General features: G+C 33.7%; 3 protein-coding genes across 3 annotated transcripts; 1 reads left to right on the forward strand and 2 right to left on the reverse strand.

Moving 5' to 3' along the window:
• The first annotated feature begins 787 nt into the window (after positions 1-787).
• Positions 788-2468, forward strand: LOC125203272 (uncharacterized). Its single transcript, XM_048101584.2, has 2 exons — positions 788-980; positions 2156-2468. The coding sequence occupies exons 1-2, from the start codon at positions 827-829 to the stop codon at positions 2245-2247; spliced, it is 246 nt and encodes an 81-aa protein (XP_047957541.1). The 5' UTR covers positions 788-826; the 3' UTR covers positions 2248-2468.
• Positions 2469-2871: 403 nt separating this feature from the next.
• Positions 2872-6849, reverse strand: LOC125203270 (magnesium transporter MRS2-1-like). Its single transcript, XM_048101581.2, has 6 exons — positions 6674-6849; positions 5460-6069; positions 4646-4774; positions 4233-4571; positions 3699-3746; positions 2872-3324 (listed from the first exon to the last, which is right to left on the reverse strand). Exons 2-6 carry the CDS (start codon positions 6048-6050, stop codon positions 3094-3096), a joined length of 1338 nt encoding a protein of 445 aa, XP_047957538.1. The 5' UTR covers positions 6051-6069; positions 6674-6849; the 3' UTR covers positions 2872-3093.
• Positions 6850-8840: 1991 nt separating this feature from the next.
• Positions 8841-10425, reverse strand: LOC125203271 (chaperone protein dnaJ 8, chloroplastic-like). The gene is made up of 3 exons (XM_048101583.2): positions 10024-10425; positions 9517-9585; positions 8841-9204 (listed from the first exon to the last, which is right to left on the reverse strand). Exons 1-3 carry the CDS (start codon positions 10231-10233, stop codon positions 9046-9048), a joined length of 438 nt encoding a protein of 145 aa, XP_047957540.1. The 5' UTR covers positions 10234-10425; the 3' UTR covers positions 8841-9045.
• Between the last annotated feature and the right edge of the window lie 6178 nt (positions 10426-16603).

Below are 16603 nucleotides of genomic sequence, written 5' to 3' on the forward strand. Positions count from 1 at the left end.
AAACGATTGATCGCATACTAGAACACAAATAGTTCACGTAATAAGAATATTTAACCTAATTCATGAATATGATTTAGATAAACATACCGATTGATTCTCCAAAGAATCACGGATCGCGTGCGACTTCTCCATGTAACGTCTGCAGACTCAATCCAGATTTTCTGATTTGTTTTCCTAACTCGTTATTCGACCATTGTGCTGGCAAAGCTTATCGAATAATATAGGATTTGACCACAACAAAGATATAACTTCAGCTCCAGATTTACAACTGAAATTTAATTTCCCAAAGTGATTTTCTAAATTTTAATAAATGTAGGATTTGGGTTTTTGTCTCATATCTAGTCTTCTATTTGTCCATAGAGGCTGGACCGAGCCACACCTATTTGGGCTATTTAATTAAGGGCAAATTGCCTATAATGTCATGAGCTTTTAAAATAGTTTGATTTTTTTCGTAAATTGTGTTGGAAATCTATCAGGTTTTGTCAGATGGGAAATTTACACAGTCCGGTAAAATTCATAATTTTTCATGAAAAATTAAAGTTGACAAGAAAAATCAAACTATTTTGAAAGTTCATTGCGTGCTATATGCCCTTTAGTTAAACCGAATACACCCGAATTTAATTAATGATATCTGCCCAAAAAAATAAGGATATATATAGGAAATAATAAATAATTGGTAAAGTAAAAGAGATAAAAGAATAATAGTTAAAAAAATTTAAATTATTTACGTGAGTTAAAAAATTATGAGAATTATACTCTGGAAAAGGGGTTTAAGCTTATAAATAAACACAGGTAGTAATAGCAGTAGAAGTCAGCAAAAAATATAATGAGCTGTGATGCGAAGAAATCAGGAAATGGAGGCGGAGGATTTAGGTCGAAAATGGAATATTATTTATACAGTGGTGAGAAGAAGCATGTTTTTGCAGGCATCGCCATCTTCGGAGTAATTTTTGGTGTCCCTTGGTATCTCATGACTCGCGGTGAGCTTTACATCTTTTTTTGAGTTATCTATTTTCGTGTTTTATCTAGTTAGTTTTTCCGGTGTTGATTTTGTGTTTATCGATTAGATACGTGTGCAGATTTTGACCTTTTATTGTTCTTTACAATTCTTCTGTGATTTTTGTTTAATTCCGATACCTTTTATGAGGTAATTTCAAATGCAATTGAGTTTTTTGATTCCTGACTTTAATGAATGAAAATAACAATACTAATCTGGAAACAATTCGTCGGAAATGTAATTTGTTTTCTGGAGAATGAGAATGCTATCTTAGCTATGATTTATCAGCATCGATGTTTTTAATTTATTAGCATCAATGTTTATGGTTATTGATTGATTAGCATTGAAATTGAACATACTGTCAGTGTTTTTACTTGATTTAATAGTTTTTCCTAGTTACTGATTGGTGAGCATACAGTAGACATCCTTCATACATCTCTCATCTGTTTTATCTAATTTATGAGTCTCATTAGCAAAAAGTGTTAGTTCTGTTCTGTGGGGTTTAATCAGTTCCGTAATGCGATGGCTTATTTGGCTTGTAACTTGGAAGGACTCAAGGAGACCTCAACTAGTTTAAAGCCTATGCTGTATCAGATTAACGTGTATTGGCTAGATAGGATAATGTCTATAGTTGAAAGATGCTTCATCTGCTTACTGCTTTTTCATAATTGAGAAATAGTCTGTTTCGAACGATCTAAATGACTAAATGCTAGCTATCTTAACATGGTTAGATGCCAGAGTCCCGAAGCAGTGACAAGATGGTCATTTATTAAAACGCGTGAATTTATCCTATAAATGGCACTGAGTTCGGAAACTTCTTGTGATTTTCCACTTAATTTTCACTTTGATGTCTCTCTTTGGTAAGATAGAAGACATTGTTTCCATTAGGTTTGTGTATTCTGTACCTTCTTTCCCTCATATGGTTTGTTAAGAACAGCTTTCTTATGATTTCAAAACAATTCAATTTATCTGATTGAGAGAGAATTTCTCTACCATATCTTACTAGTTTTGTTCATTGGTTGAATGAACAAATAGAGAATCAAACATGCTTCTGAAAATGATTGTAAAAACTTCTACTGCTAGCCTGCTATATTTGCTAGTGCCTTGTGCCTTGTTATTCTTGTTATTTGCTTCTGAACCTAGTTTTAATTTTGAAAGGGTCAAAGCAACAATCTCATCAAGATTACATGGAAAAGGCTGATAAAGCTAGGAGTGCGAGGCTTTCGACTGGTTCGTCTGCAACAAGCTAAGAAAAGTTTAATCCATTTTCTACTGCCTTTACTCCATCCTCGCCGCGCCATGACTTCTAATTATGGCCTGTACCACTGAACTACGAGTCTGAGAAACAAGTTTTTTTTTTTCATGTCTTTTACTTGCAAAAATAACAAAAAGGTATTGCTACAATGACCTTTCTTAGTATTGTGAAGCTGAACATATCCGCGAAAAAATTAGAATAGTTTTACTTTACATATCTGAGAAGTCTCTTTTGCCCGTGTTGTAGTTTTAATTCTCGTTTTTTTCTTCGGAATGTTAGCCATTTACTTCACATGATTGATACAATATAGGACTGTATTTTTATTCCCATTATTAGAATTCTCCAATTTCATACTTTCATTGGGATATTACTAAATTTCAATCCATCTTAATAAACAATGGCTTATTCCTACTTATATTTAGGAGAACTAAAAAGTGAGATAAAGATGCATGAGTGGCAAATGTGCCCAACAAATAAAACAAGGCATTTAAAAGAGGACATTAAAAAATGGAATAATGTAGGTCATGAATATAGGAACAGAAGAAACAATAGCTTTGCATCCTGTGTGTATTCTTGCACAAGGAAAAACATGTAATAAAAGTATATGACAACGACTGTGTTGCTAAAAATCAATGCTAAAGCTCACTTATTCCTGTAAACTTAGTTTAATGACATATCTTTCTATCCTTGCAGCAAAGCAAACTGCAGTTAGGAGCTATCAAACAGTTTTCTAGTTACAAAGAAAGGTCAACTAACACAAATATATTTCTGTACAATTATATGTGGAGAAATTATGCTTGGCCATTTCCAGCCTCAAAAGCCTGCATTTTCATCCAGTCATCTACAGTGGCATCAGTCTTCTATACTTAAAGAACCATAAAAATGTCGAAAAAATGATGGCTCCGCTAACTCCTGTGATTATTAGGACCCATTTGAATGCACCAGCGTTGTTGAACATCTGTATCTCAAAGTTCATGCCAAATATACCAGCTACCACTCCAAATATTGCAACAACGAAAGTTGCAGTAGTCAATAACAGCTCAAACTGTATAAGCTGGTTCCGAACATTATCCTGCAGATAGTTGTGATATTCATAGTCGCGCTTAAAATAAAACAAGGGCTAAGGGTGACATCATTAAACCCCTGAGAATTCTAATCCATCGCAAAGTTCTATACAATACATATACCTTCATCCAACACCATAATCTATAAGAAACAAAAACAATTTATATTGCAGTAAAAAGGACTTAGACATGAGTAGGAGATAGCTACTATTTATGTGAACGTACAGTATATTGTTCTAACTTGTATATGCTATATCAGTACTTCCCAGGATGCATCAGAGAAAATAATTAAGCTATGCCATTTGGCATTTACCTTAAAGAGGAAGGCATCTATCTCCAAGAGAAGAAAATGAGAAGGAAAAAAGAAGAGAAAGGCACATACCAGCTGAATATTGATGAAATCTTCTGTATCGTCAATATACTCCTTCAACTGAATTAATACAAGCAAATTGTTAATACCAACAGAGTTGGAGCACCACAGAAAATTGACTATCATAATTATACATCCCTCCATCCCAAGGCAGTTGGGGAATTTCATTGGGGCACGAGATTTAAGAAATTGTTGTGTTAAAGTTTGAAGTGGAGAGAGTAAAGTAAGAGAGAGAGTAAAGTAAGAGAGATGCACAGAGAGTTCTCTGAGAGAATAAAGTTTTTGCCAAAAAATGAAATGACTCAACTATCTTGGGGCAATCTAAAAAGGAATACGACTCAATTACCTTGGGACGGAGGGAGTAGTTCCTCTGAGTCATAAAAAGATGCCCAAAATATTTGGGCACATGTTATAAGAAATCTACTGTTTGTATTGTGAGTGGAGAAATTGTCTCAGTTTAAAGTTTTTGTACTGTGAGTGGAGAAAGGTCCCACTTTAAGTAAAGTGATGTAAATAAATTGCAAAAGGAAAATGTTGAGTATATACCGAAGTCAGCTTGTTCAGTGTGCTGTCGATGACAACGAAGTAGGCCTCCAACAACATTTCCAGCTCTTCTATATTTTCTGTGGCACTTTCTGAGCTCCTGACACTTTCATGTCTGCTTCTTGATATGCTAAGGCATTTGTCAAGCTTCCTGCCGCTATCAGGAGGTGATGAAACAGGAGAAACAGGTGCAGAGAGAGATAATCCACCATCATTTGATTTATATCCTACCAAAGATTGATCACCATAAAATGAAGATTCCATGCGCCTTTTCTTCTCAGTGAGATACATTTCGGCCATGTCTCCGTCATCATCCATTAGTTGTTCAATCTCATCCCTGACCTAGATAATAATAATACAACTATATAAAGGGAGCAGAAATAAGAGATAAAAATTAAAATAAACTAGCTACATACCTTTTGAACTCTCCGAGTCAATGCGACAAGCCTGCTTTTTAGTCTACGAACTCGTTCCAAGTTCAGTGTGCTGATTTTTGAAGTAAGTTCATCCAACAGCGGATATGCTTCAATCTCCAATTCTGCTGCCTATCAAATTTGGATATTTTTGAAATGCACATTCAATTATAGTATACAAAGTGTATTAATGGAAATAATATTAGGATTCATGACTGTTATAGAGCTCTCCTTCTCAGAGGTGCTCTTTCCTTATTTTTTATCAAGCCTTGTCGAGCTTCACATTCAGACTGGTTTCTTAACTGCTACATTTTGTTGTTGTGTTAATATTAAATTATACAATTAATTCTTTATAATATGTGCATTCCAAAATTCCTGCCCAAGTCAAGTCGGGCTACTTCTTTGCATGATTAGTATCAAGATCATAACAAATTGGATAAGAAAGAAATAGATGACTAGAAGATAAAAGAATCCGGTACTGCACTGATCTATCACTGATATCCAGTTCTAAAGTTTTACCTTACATTAAAGAAAATATTGAATGCTTCTTACATCCATCTGTACTTTAACACCAAAAAATAGAAATCAAAAGACGAATAATGTAAAACAGCAAAGGTGTGGGATAGTGTTACATTTAGGTTTTCTAGGTCCCTTCCGAAATCATAAAAAAAAATTCTTAATTGAGGAAATGACTTGTCCTGTTTTACTTTTTTAGTTCTAAAAGTAAATCATGTTTCTTATCAATTAAGAAAGAAATTAAGCAATAAACAAAGAAAATTCAGGCAGTCACGACTCACGAGCATTCTCTAAATAGTACCTGAGAATCCAAAAATGTACAGGCTGCCTCCAATGCAACTTCAAGAGCTCTGAATTCAAAAGGCAGGTAATCTGGAGATATGTTCCCGAACATATTGTCAAAATTTCTGCCTCCTCTCCTTCTGCCTGAATCTGGACCCTCAGACTGCCAAACTTCACCTACTTCGGCAGCTTGTAACCGTCTCTGCAATTCCACCACATACTGCAGAACATAACTATCAAGGGAATTTAAGAGCAAAACCTCATCTGCAGTAATGATGCATCGGATCTGTTCAAGATTTACAACAATCGCCTTCTCTCTGCCAAGGATGGTAGATGGATACACGAATAACGGGTCTAGTAATCTTAGATCACGTGCAGGAAGATCACATCGACGCATCATACTGAACTTGTCAACCTCAATCACTTGGGAATTCCCTGTTACATCAACACGTATCCATGATCGAAGGCCCTGCCCACGCTTTTTGAGGCCTGAAACATCAACTCCCTGAAATGGGACACGGCCAGAGGCAGATGGCCGGTATGAATTGTCTCTCAAATTTATAGCCGATGCAGGTTTCGGTGGAAGCAGACTTTGTTTGAGGTCTGCCATCACTGAACAGATTCCACAACTGCAGAGGAAAACATAACCCCCCAAAATTAACCATTTAAATCCATTCTTTCTCCAAAGACAGAAGTAAACACATTTATGTTTTCCATTGCATGTTTCATTCTAATATATCACATAAACGAATTTTTATAGTCACCTCAAACAATAAAATATTGGCATTTACCCCTCAATTAATAATCATATAAACCCATTTATTGCACATGGATAAATTTAATGCAATCAACAACAGGTTATCAAGCTAAGAGCAGTGCCAACAAAATTGAATCAGAGCCACATATCAATCGGAAACTATATAATTCTCCATCTTCCTCGTATCATCACGTCAACAGACCAAACCAGGAAGTGAAACAGAATTAATAGAAACTCGATTCATGAACAACCAGTAAACAATATGCTAATTGCCTCCAACGGAAGGTAACTCACAAGCATCCGCAATTGATGCAAAATTATTAGAGCAGCAAAATAATCGAAGAATAATTAGGGTTTGTCTACTGAGTGCATGAATCCGGAATCACAAAATCAAGAGAAACATTGAATTCGCAAGTAAAGCGCGGTTTGCAGATGGATTGAAATTAAAGTAATGATGAGTGAGGTTTGTGAATTACCTGAATCGTGAGGCGAATCAAGGATTGGGGGCGGCGGGAAGGATGGATTATTGGATTATAGCGGAGAAGAAGAAACAATCAAATGATCAGTTACTGATTACTAGGAACTCTTGATGAGTTCATGTTTTATGTTTCTAATTTTGATTTTTAGCATTTTCTAATTTGGTCTCAAGCAATTAAAAATACTCCACAACACTACTCTAAAATAAAATAATGAAGCATAGTTAAGTAAGGGCGTCCGCAGTGGTTGCAAAATCACCGTCCGTCCGTCCGTGCCAGCGGCAAGGACGAGCTCGTCCGCCGCTGCAAGCCGTCCGTCCGTGTCAGCGGCACGGTGCTGCTCTTAGCTAAAAGCACGTCCGTGCCGTTGAGCACCCTTACGTAGCGCTGTCTGATTGGCCGTCGTTGGCATATTCAATTTTATTTTATTTTTTAAAAACAAATTCGAAATTAATTTAAAAAAATGTTTTTAAATTAAAAAATATATTTTCCCACTTCCCAAAAAATTGTCTCTGTTTTCTACCCACTTTTAATTTATTTTTCAAATTTTTCCCCCAAAATTCACATTTTCATCTATAAATACCCCCACTTCAACACAAAAAAAAAAATCACATTCTCATCTATTTTTTAGTCTTTAATTATGTAATTTTTAATTTATAGGATTTTAATTATGTATTTTTTTATTTTCTAGGATTTTAATTATATATTTTTATTTTTTAGGATTTTAATTATGTAATTTTTATTTTTTAATGTATTTTTATAATGTAGAAATGTTTTTAGTAATTGAAGTATTTAAATTGAATAATAGAATGGTGGGACCTTTGAGCTTGTCCTTGCGGAAGAGCACGGATGTGGGTGTCGTGCTCTTAGCTAAGGACAAGGAGTAAAAGTGGGTCCCGACCCACCTCTGTGCTCTTATTTAAGAGCACGGATGGGGATGCTCTAAAGTTCCCTACTTCCCGTGTTATGGGGGGCCCACACTTGACCCGTTAGTTCGATGTTCATTAACTTCTCTCTTTGTTCGTCATTTATAGTCTTATTTTGACTTGGCAAAAAATTTAAGAAATTATTTGAATTTTTTAAAATATTAAGAAATGAGTTATTAGAATATTAGTCTCATTTTCATATATTATTAATTTTATAATTAAATGTTAGTATAATGACTGAGGTGAATAGTAAAGTCCATTTACTCAGCAAAAAGAAGGTAAATGAGAGTATGCGAATTAAACTGTAGACATCTCAGATAGCGAATGCAACATTATTTTACAGATAGAGGGAGTAGTAAGGAAAAGCGACAAGATTATGTGATTTTGTTAGTTAGTATTTCTTTTTAAATTAGGAGAGGGTTATGAAACGGACATTAAAACGATAAAACCATCTCATTTTATTTTAATTCAAAAGAAATGCATCATTATAATATTTTTAAATAAAAATTCACCAGAGTTGTAATGACTTCTTATTGACTGGGTTGCATATGCTGATTGGTTTAGAGACTCTAAAATCATTGGCCAACCTCAAGTTACTTTTTCGGTTAAGGCACAGTTGTAGATTTGTAGTCAGTAGTTTCATGGTGTTCAAAAAAGCAAGGTATGGTAACTTACTCATGTAGTAAAGTAGAATATGTTGCAATAACTATAGATACATAAATAATGCATTATTTGGCTAAAGAGATTGATTAATAATTGGTGATGTAGTACTAAACAAAGTCGACTACTCTCCGCAGACCTAGTGTGATAATGAAAGGGATATAAAACTTGCTCCAAATCTAGTTTTATTATAGTCTATTATCACTTCATTAGTAAGTTTTAATTTGAAGTTTTAAGTTTTAAATTCTAAAGTTTTAATTTCATTATAAATAATTTAGTAACTGATTTAATTTCATTTATTTATAGTAATATACTAGTGATTAGTAACAGATTTCATTTCATTTATTCATTACACATTGGTGATATGAGTAGAGTGCTAAAGAGTTTTTACAAATTTATAGGAGCAAACTTGCATATAACAACTTCTTGAAGTTGTCAAATACATACTGATTTCGTTCTTCCTTCTCTTTACATCCCTTCCTTTGTTTTATTCTTTTCTTTCGAACTTTTGTTTCTTTTTTACACAGGCAAAATCTAAGATGATGAAAGAACAAATGCTATGAAATCCTCAGATCCCAAAATATATCAACACTTGATTTATTTTCCTTTTTCTCAAAGGGCAGGAAGATTTACTTATTACAATTGAGGGGTGCCATAAAAAGAAGTATGTACATGGGCTAAAACATAGAAATGAAATTACTCTGTACAAACAAAAAACCTCATCTTCCATTCACAACATGAAATGGTTGTGAAAGTGTGGGCTTTATGGATGAAAACATATACGAATCAAATATATGGATTAATATGTGAGGTGTAATCACGAATCCCAGCTCCTTCCCATCCCATCCATTCCTCCCAAAGCTCCCAATCTTGTTCTTCACTAACCTGCTCCTCCTCATAATACTCCACCCCACTTGATTCTCCCCTCACATTACTCATCACAATCTACAAAAATCATCACAAATTTATGTCAATCACACACCCAAATCATTCAACAAAACAAAAATCAATCAATTTAGAAGAAACGTGTCATGAAAGAACACTATTTCAAGAAAACATAAACATTGATTGAGAGTGACTCATCAGCTAACTTGGTCCCAGACAAGTAATATGAAAAAGACACAAACTTTAGGGGTATTTACAAATATTGGCACCAAATCATGAATACAACTCTCACAAAATAAACCAACACAGCCAAATGGAACTCTGTCAAAACAACTAAAGTTATGCACAAAGTAAGTGTGTGTGGTTACTTACATTGTATGCTTCGTTAATTTGGTGAAATTGGACGCCGCAATTGCTTCCTCTACAGACATCTGGATGATACTGCAATACACCAAAATCAAAACCTCAGTAAACATAACATAACCAAGCACAATCAATTGGAAATATTAAATATATTTAGGGAAAAGTGAACTAAACTAGTAGAAGGCAAAAGGACCTAAGAGATTCATTATTGTGGATGGAATTGAACGCTAATCATGTTTTTAGTGGAATAATCAGCAATCTTAACGCTACTATAATGAGCCAGTTCTACCAAAACATGGGGAAAAATCTTGTTATCCATTCATCCTAGGTCCTAGCAAGATTTAAATAAGGAATCCTAAACTGTAATTCAATTAAAAATCAGCAATATTCTAACTACAGCTGAAAACGTAAGATGACAGCGATGCCTACACACACTCCAGTTTCAGAAACCCCCAAAATGAAATTTTCTGGAATAAGACTTTTCTATGCAATTGAACAAAAATCTGGAGAAATTACCTTAAGAGCAAGCTGCCTAAATGCCTTCTTAATCTCAGATTCAGACGAGCCAGGGCGAATTCGCAGTGTCTGGTACGGATCAGCCACGGTAGAAGACACACACGAAACCCTAAATCCCTTACTATCGCCATTTTTACTCCTCGAGCTTCTTCGAGGCGAGATATCCTTGAATTGAGCCCAGGAAGACCCACAACCCACAGCAGCAGCCATTCTTTCAATTTAAATTAAAGAAATTCCAACCAATTTTATGCAAATTTCAATCGAGGTCGAAAAAATCAACCTTAATATTAAAATAGCTGCGGAATTAGAGAAAATGGAGATCGAGAACGATAGCTTGGTTAAAAAATAAGTTTCGGAAATGAATTATTGGATTGGAAATCGGAAGTGGATAGAAAATGGAATGGTTAGATCAGTTTCAATGATTTGCATATTTATAGAGATGAGTGAGGGAGGAAGCTGACGTGTGAGCTACAGAGGTCCTTATCCAAAACGAGTGACCTTTTGCGGTGTGGACAGCATTGACGATCTTATCCATTTGAATACGGAGTCTGTTTTTGATTTTGGATTTTGGCGACTGCTTCTCTCATCAAATTCGGACTATTCTTCCACAAAAATCTAAATCTTTTTATCGAATTGTTTTTTGTTCAAAAATGTCGGAATAATATACGGGTAAGGAGAATACGCTATAGCATATACCATTGCAACCTTTTCTTATTTTTTTTTATTTCTTTTTTCAATGTTGATTTTATAACTAATAATTTTTTGAATGATGCAAATTTCTTCCACTAAAGTTTTCGTCATAAATTTTGTCTACGTAAAATATCGACACTATTTCTAGAGCATCCATATCATCATTAGTTTCAATCTTTTTCCACAATGTGAAAATTCATTGTTTTTCTGATCAATTTGCCTTCTTTTTAGCATATATCGATGCTTGATCTGATTGATTTATACATTAAAAAAGATAGAGTAACGACGTACTTGATTTAGAAAAGTCGATCTACTTGACCATTGGTTGAATCGATTTTTAAATTTTTAAATATTTAGAAAAAAAGTTTATACTACTGGAGTACTTATATTAAATGGGATTTGATCCGATCATCCGTTGACAAGAGAGAGAAAGAGAAAATAATGAGAATGGTTCCACAAATATAAATTAACCTAATTTTAATAGACGGAATAAAATTTATAAAGGGCTATTTTTCATGTTGAAATACTTAGTTTTGTAATTAAATATAAATAAAATAAGTTTGTTCTAATAAGATTTTTAAAATAATGTTATCATTAATCACAAAAAATGCAAAAATTCTGGTGCAAATACAATTTTATTTTTCTCAAATTGCTTCAAGGTCATTAGTTTATTGTATTCAATCAGTCTCAATGTAGTTGGAGCATTTCTTTTGGGCACGAAATTTAGGAAATGGATTTATTAAATCAAAGTGGAGATAGAAAAATAAAAGAGAGAATAAAATAAAAGAAATGGAAAGAGAGTAAAACAAGAGATGAATAATATTTTTATCCAAAAAGAAAATATTCAACTATATTGGACAACAATAAAAGAATATAACTCAATTATCTTGGGACATTGGGAATACTAATGTATTAAATGGATTTTCTATTTTTATGAGATTATGCAAGATGAATTAGTTAATAGCTTTTAATTAATTTTAAGTAATTATGGCTCGTAATTAATGGTCCGGTATTTGCCATTCTATTTAGAAAATCATTAGTTATAATAATATCTTTTGAATAGGGTGTGATGAATTGATGGCCTATATTTACTTAATAATTAAAATGGACTGTAATTATTGGTTTGGTTAACGTAATGTATTTTAATAGTGGATAGTTTAAATAGGTCGATGAATTATAAAATGGATGATCTAATAATAAGGCTATATTAATTATCGAGCTAATGAATCTTATGATTTTTTAAAATATAAATCAAAATGAATTTGTGTTTAGAAATTTGAATAGTATGAATTTAATAAACGGGGTATTCATTTTTTATTAAATTGCGTCGACAAGATAAATGTACTGAAATTTCAAATAGAATTGATTTTTCAAACTAATTAAGCATATGTGTAGCCGTGTAGTGGTATTTAATTAAAGAAATTGACGTGACACTTGACCTGCAAGTGGAGTATGATTGATGAACGTGTCACATAGGTGTAGATGGATACATTATAGAGGGGGCACCTGAAAACACTTGGCTATCATGAATTCTTAGGTGACTTTATGCATTCATGGATAAAGCAAAAAGCTAAGCTTCTATGTATGTAGGAAGTAAGAGAAATAAGTACTCGCTTCATCCCATAAAAGATGTCACACTTTTCTTTTTAGTTTGTCCCATAAAAGATATTATATTTTTATTTTTGGAAAAAATTCCTCTCACATAAATATAAAATTATATTTTCTCTTTCCATTTAACACATAAAATAAAACCTCCTAAAATCTCGTGCCGTCCTACAAGTGTGACATCTTTTGTGGGATGAAGGAAGTAAAATATACTCTCTCTGTCCGAAAAAAATAGAACACATTTGCCATTTTCTGTTGTCCACGAAAAATAGAGCATATTTAAAAAAGAAAAGTTTTCAATAACTTCTCCCTTACTCCCTTCGTTCCATAGTAATGGAGACATTTCTTTTCAGCACGGAGATTAAGGAAAATTGTGTTAGGTGAGTTAAGTAAAGGGAGAGTAAAATAGAAAAATGAAAAATGTATAGAGATGAAGAGAGAATAAAGTAAGAGAGAGTAAAGTAGGTGTGGAAAAATGTGTTGACTTTTACTAAGAAAAAATGACTCTATTACTATGGAACGCATAAAAATGACAAAATGAATCTATTACTATGGAACGGAGGGAGTACTTTTTTCCATTATCTCTTACTAATAATATGAACCTCACATTCCACTAACACTACTTCTTTCTTACTTTTTTTCTCTTCTCTCTTAGACCATGTTTATCAACCACCCAACTCAACTAAATCATCCAATTTTCTAATATTTAATTTTCTTATATATCCTCCACATCATCTTTCACGTCATCAATTGTCACCCAACCCAGCCACACCATATTTTATGGTTTATCAATGACCACCAAACCTTACCATTATATATATAGTTTATAATATTATAATTTATGTAATATTATTAAATAAAATATTTATAAAAAACACAATAAAATCTAGAGAATTAATCTGGAGAAGAATTGGAATTTTGGAATCATAGAATATATCATTCTCATTATCCTTCATGATTGGCAACAAAAGAAACTTAAAAATATTACTGGTAGTAAATTGTACTCTATCAAAGAAGAAGGATTATAGAACTAGAAAAAAATGAGATTTTTTTTGTATGCAAACCTATATCAAATGTGGTTTCTATTTATGAAGGATGAAAAATTATGAATTTTGATATAATTTTTATAAATTTTTAATATAATATATTAAAAATATATATAAATTTAAAAATATATATATATATCTACCAATGAGATAGTGCCATTTGACACAATTTCACTGGACGATAAAATAAAAATGGGATGAGACTAGGAGGCGGGAGAGACCAGCCGGTTGATGGTGGCCTTGGAGGAGACCTCAGTCTAGGAGAGAGAGTCCGTTTCACTTCAATTTTTATTTATTTATTTTTTTTAGTTAGCTAATGACATGGAGGTTGGCCATTTCCAACCGATAATCCTAGTCTTACTAATAATATGGATCTCACATTCCACTAACACTACTTCTTTCTTACTTTTTTTTCATTCTCTCTTACATTACCAATTCCACATTAAAATCCGTGTAATTCAAAACCTTCACATCAAAATTCAATTTTTTTTATTATAAATTCAAAATCGTCACATCAAAATTTATTTATTTTTTTTCATTTTTTCTTAGTCCTTGCGTTCACCATAAATAGTCTCTCTCATATATGACATGAATTTAAATGCGAAAATATCAAAGTACTTTCCCGTCTCACTTAAAAGGACACATTTTCCTTTTTAGTTGTCCCAAATAAAATTAAATATTTTCTTTTTTAGAACTTTCTCTCTTCAATTAATACAAATAACCACTTTTTCTCACTCCTATTAAAGTACTCCATTCGTCTCAGTTTAGGAGTGCAATTTAGTTAGTGCACGAGTTTTAAGAAATTGTTGGAGTGTTTAACAATTGAAATGAGGTAGTGGTCGTTGGAGTGTGTCATAATTGAAGTGAGGTAGTGGAAAGTGAGACCCTTTTGACTTTTTGTATGTTTAAGATTTTGTTTTGTTTTATTTTTATGAAAGTAATAGCATTTGATTGTAAATTTCATCAACAATGAGGTTGAATTTTATATCCAAATATGGTAAATTCTAAATGAGACTCTTAAACTGAGACAGACGAAAATGGTAAAACTTGACTCTTAAACTGGGACAGAGGGAGTATTCATCTCTCTCTCTTTCTCTCTCTCTCTATTTTAATACTTACATTCACATTTTCTCTCTTTAATTAAACACATTAACCAATAACTCTTAAAATCCCGTACCGGCAAAAAATGTGTCATCTTAGCTAGGACGGAGGGAGTACGTTAGGAAGAGATAAAGTAGTTTAAATAGGGGAGAGAGAGAGAGAGAGAGATAAAGTAAAGAGAAAGATAAAAAATGCTCTCTCGTCTGCTAATAGGAATCCCGTTTTTCCATATTTGGTCCGTCTGCGAATAGGATTCGCAGTTAAACATTACTATAAATGGTAAAGAGGCTCCACATTTCACTCACATTTCATTTAAAACTAATATAAACAAGTGAGACTCATATTTCACTAACTTTCTTCCACCCACTTTTCTTAATATTTCTTAAAACTCGTGCCGGAAAGAAATAATACTCCTATTCGGCATTTGCGGACGGAGGGAGTAAATATCAATTGTAAGTAGTAACTTTACATTTTGGTATGCCACTAATTTTGGTGGATGTACGAAAATGGAAAGATGAGATATTTCTTAAGAACAAGTGGACTAAATTTTTTATTGCATGTCTATGAATATCCGTCCCACTTTGATTTGGCTCGAGTTTTAAGAATTGTAGTGGAAAGTAGGTATACTTAGTTGATGAAGTACGAATCTCACTTTACATTATAATGAAATGCGAGTGAAATAAGATAGTAGAATGTGTGACTCATTTACTAACGACACATGATTCAAAAACATACGACCACCTTCTCACAACTCGAGACCGAAAAAAAGTTCCGACTATATTCGATGTGTAATTGCATGTAGCTGAAGGCACGAGGTGGAAGTAATTGAAACGATTACGCAAAGGCATTCGAGAAACATCCAACGAGGAATACCTTACAACGTCATCGAAAATCCAAGACTAACAATACTTGTTGAAATGTGCAGGAGACACGACATAGCTTCTCCGTTGGAAGTGAGAAAGGCACAACATAGCTTCTCTGTTGGAAGTGAGAAAATTGCCCATTAGATAGTCATGACTAATATACAACCCAACCTCCTGGAAGCCGTTGTCGACTAACAATTATTGATTTGACATGCGTTCTTTGGTGTCACTTGGTCAAACAATGACATAAATGTCTTGAACGACTCTGGCGTCTTCAACAACGTGTAGGATGGTCGGGTGTCCATTGTAAGGTTCACGACCAATGAACGTCGATATGAAATACTCCCTCTGTCCCAAGCTACTAAAATCAAAATCTAGTGATGATGATCAAGATTGAAGACTTTCCAAAGCTTGTACGCTGCGTGGTAGTCAATTAGGCCAACCACAACAGTGATGATGGCTGCCAAGATGAGACTAGGAGTGTAGTAGAACAATGGCACTGCTGCGTCCATTACTATGTTTGGCAAATAATCATATCAGTCTTTGTTCCCATCAACTTGGTAGTTTTTTAGACTAGCAAATCTCCTTCCAACTGCAATCCCTTCCTACATATTCACAAATGCAAAATGTTACTACATGATTTGTGACTCAGATTTTCGGGCATTAATCTTTGAGAACTTACTGTGAGAGAATGTATTCCAGTTTTGATTACTAAAGCTAGATGAGGGCCATTGAAATACAACACGTTCGAAGAAGGTGGATTCAGATCCAATAATTTCGATTTGCTATTTATAAAAAGCTAGATGAGACACCCTATTAACCAATGACAGTAAGTGCAAAGAGGATGAAGCAGTCTGCACTCAAATTCACAAGCACAACAAAGTTTATGCTCTGCAGAAGTCTGCACTCAAATTATCAGAGTTTCTATGTGGTCAATCACAATATAAAATATACATAATGTAATTGAATACATGAGCAAACTAAGAATAAATTGGTTCAATAAAACTGCATTTAGAAGCACATTTTATCGCGTAAATTCGAAAAATTCGGTAGTGTACCCAGAATTAACTTCCAATAGAGACTTTCTGTTCTGCCGGTAGCGGAGCCGTGGAAGAAGCGGTGGCAGTCGGCTGAGATGGAAGCGGCGGCAATCAGCTGAGGTAGAAGCACGGGCTAGGAAATCAGCTGAGGTAGAAGCACGTGCTAGGAAAATTGCGAGCACATTTAAGTTGTGCTAGGAAATATTCCGAGCACATTCAAGTTATGATGTTTACA

This window comes from Salvia hispanica, chromosome 6, assembly GCF_029641045.1.
Source record: "Salvia hispanica isolate PSC_SH4W2 chromosome 6, Shi_PSC_v1, whole genome shotgun sequence".
In the NCBI taxonomy this organism is placed as follows: Eukaryota; Viridiplantae; Streptophyta; class Magnoliopsida; order Lamiales; family Lamiaceae; genus Salvia; species Salvia hispanica.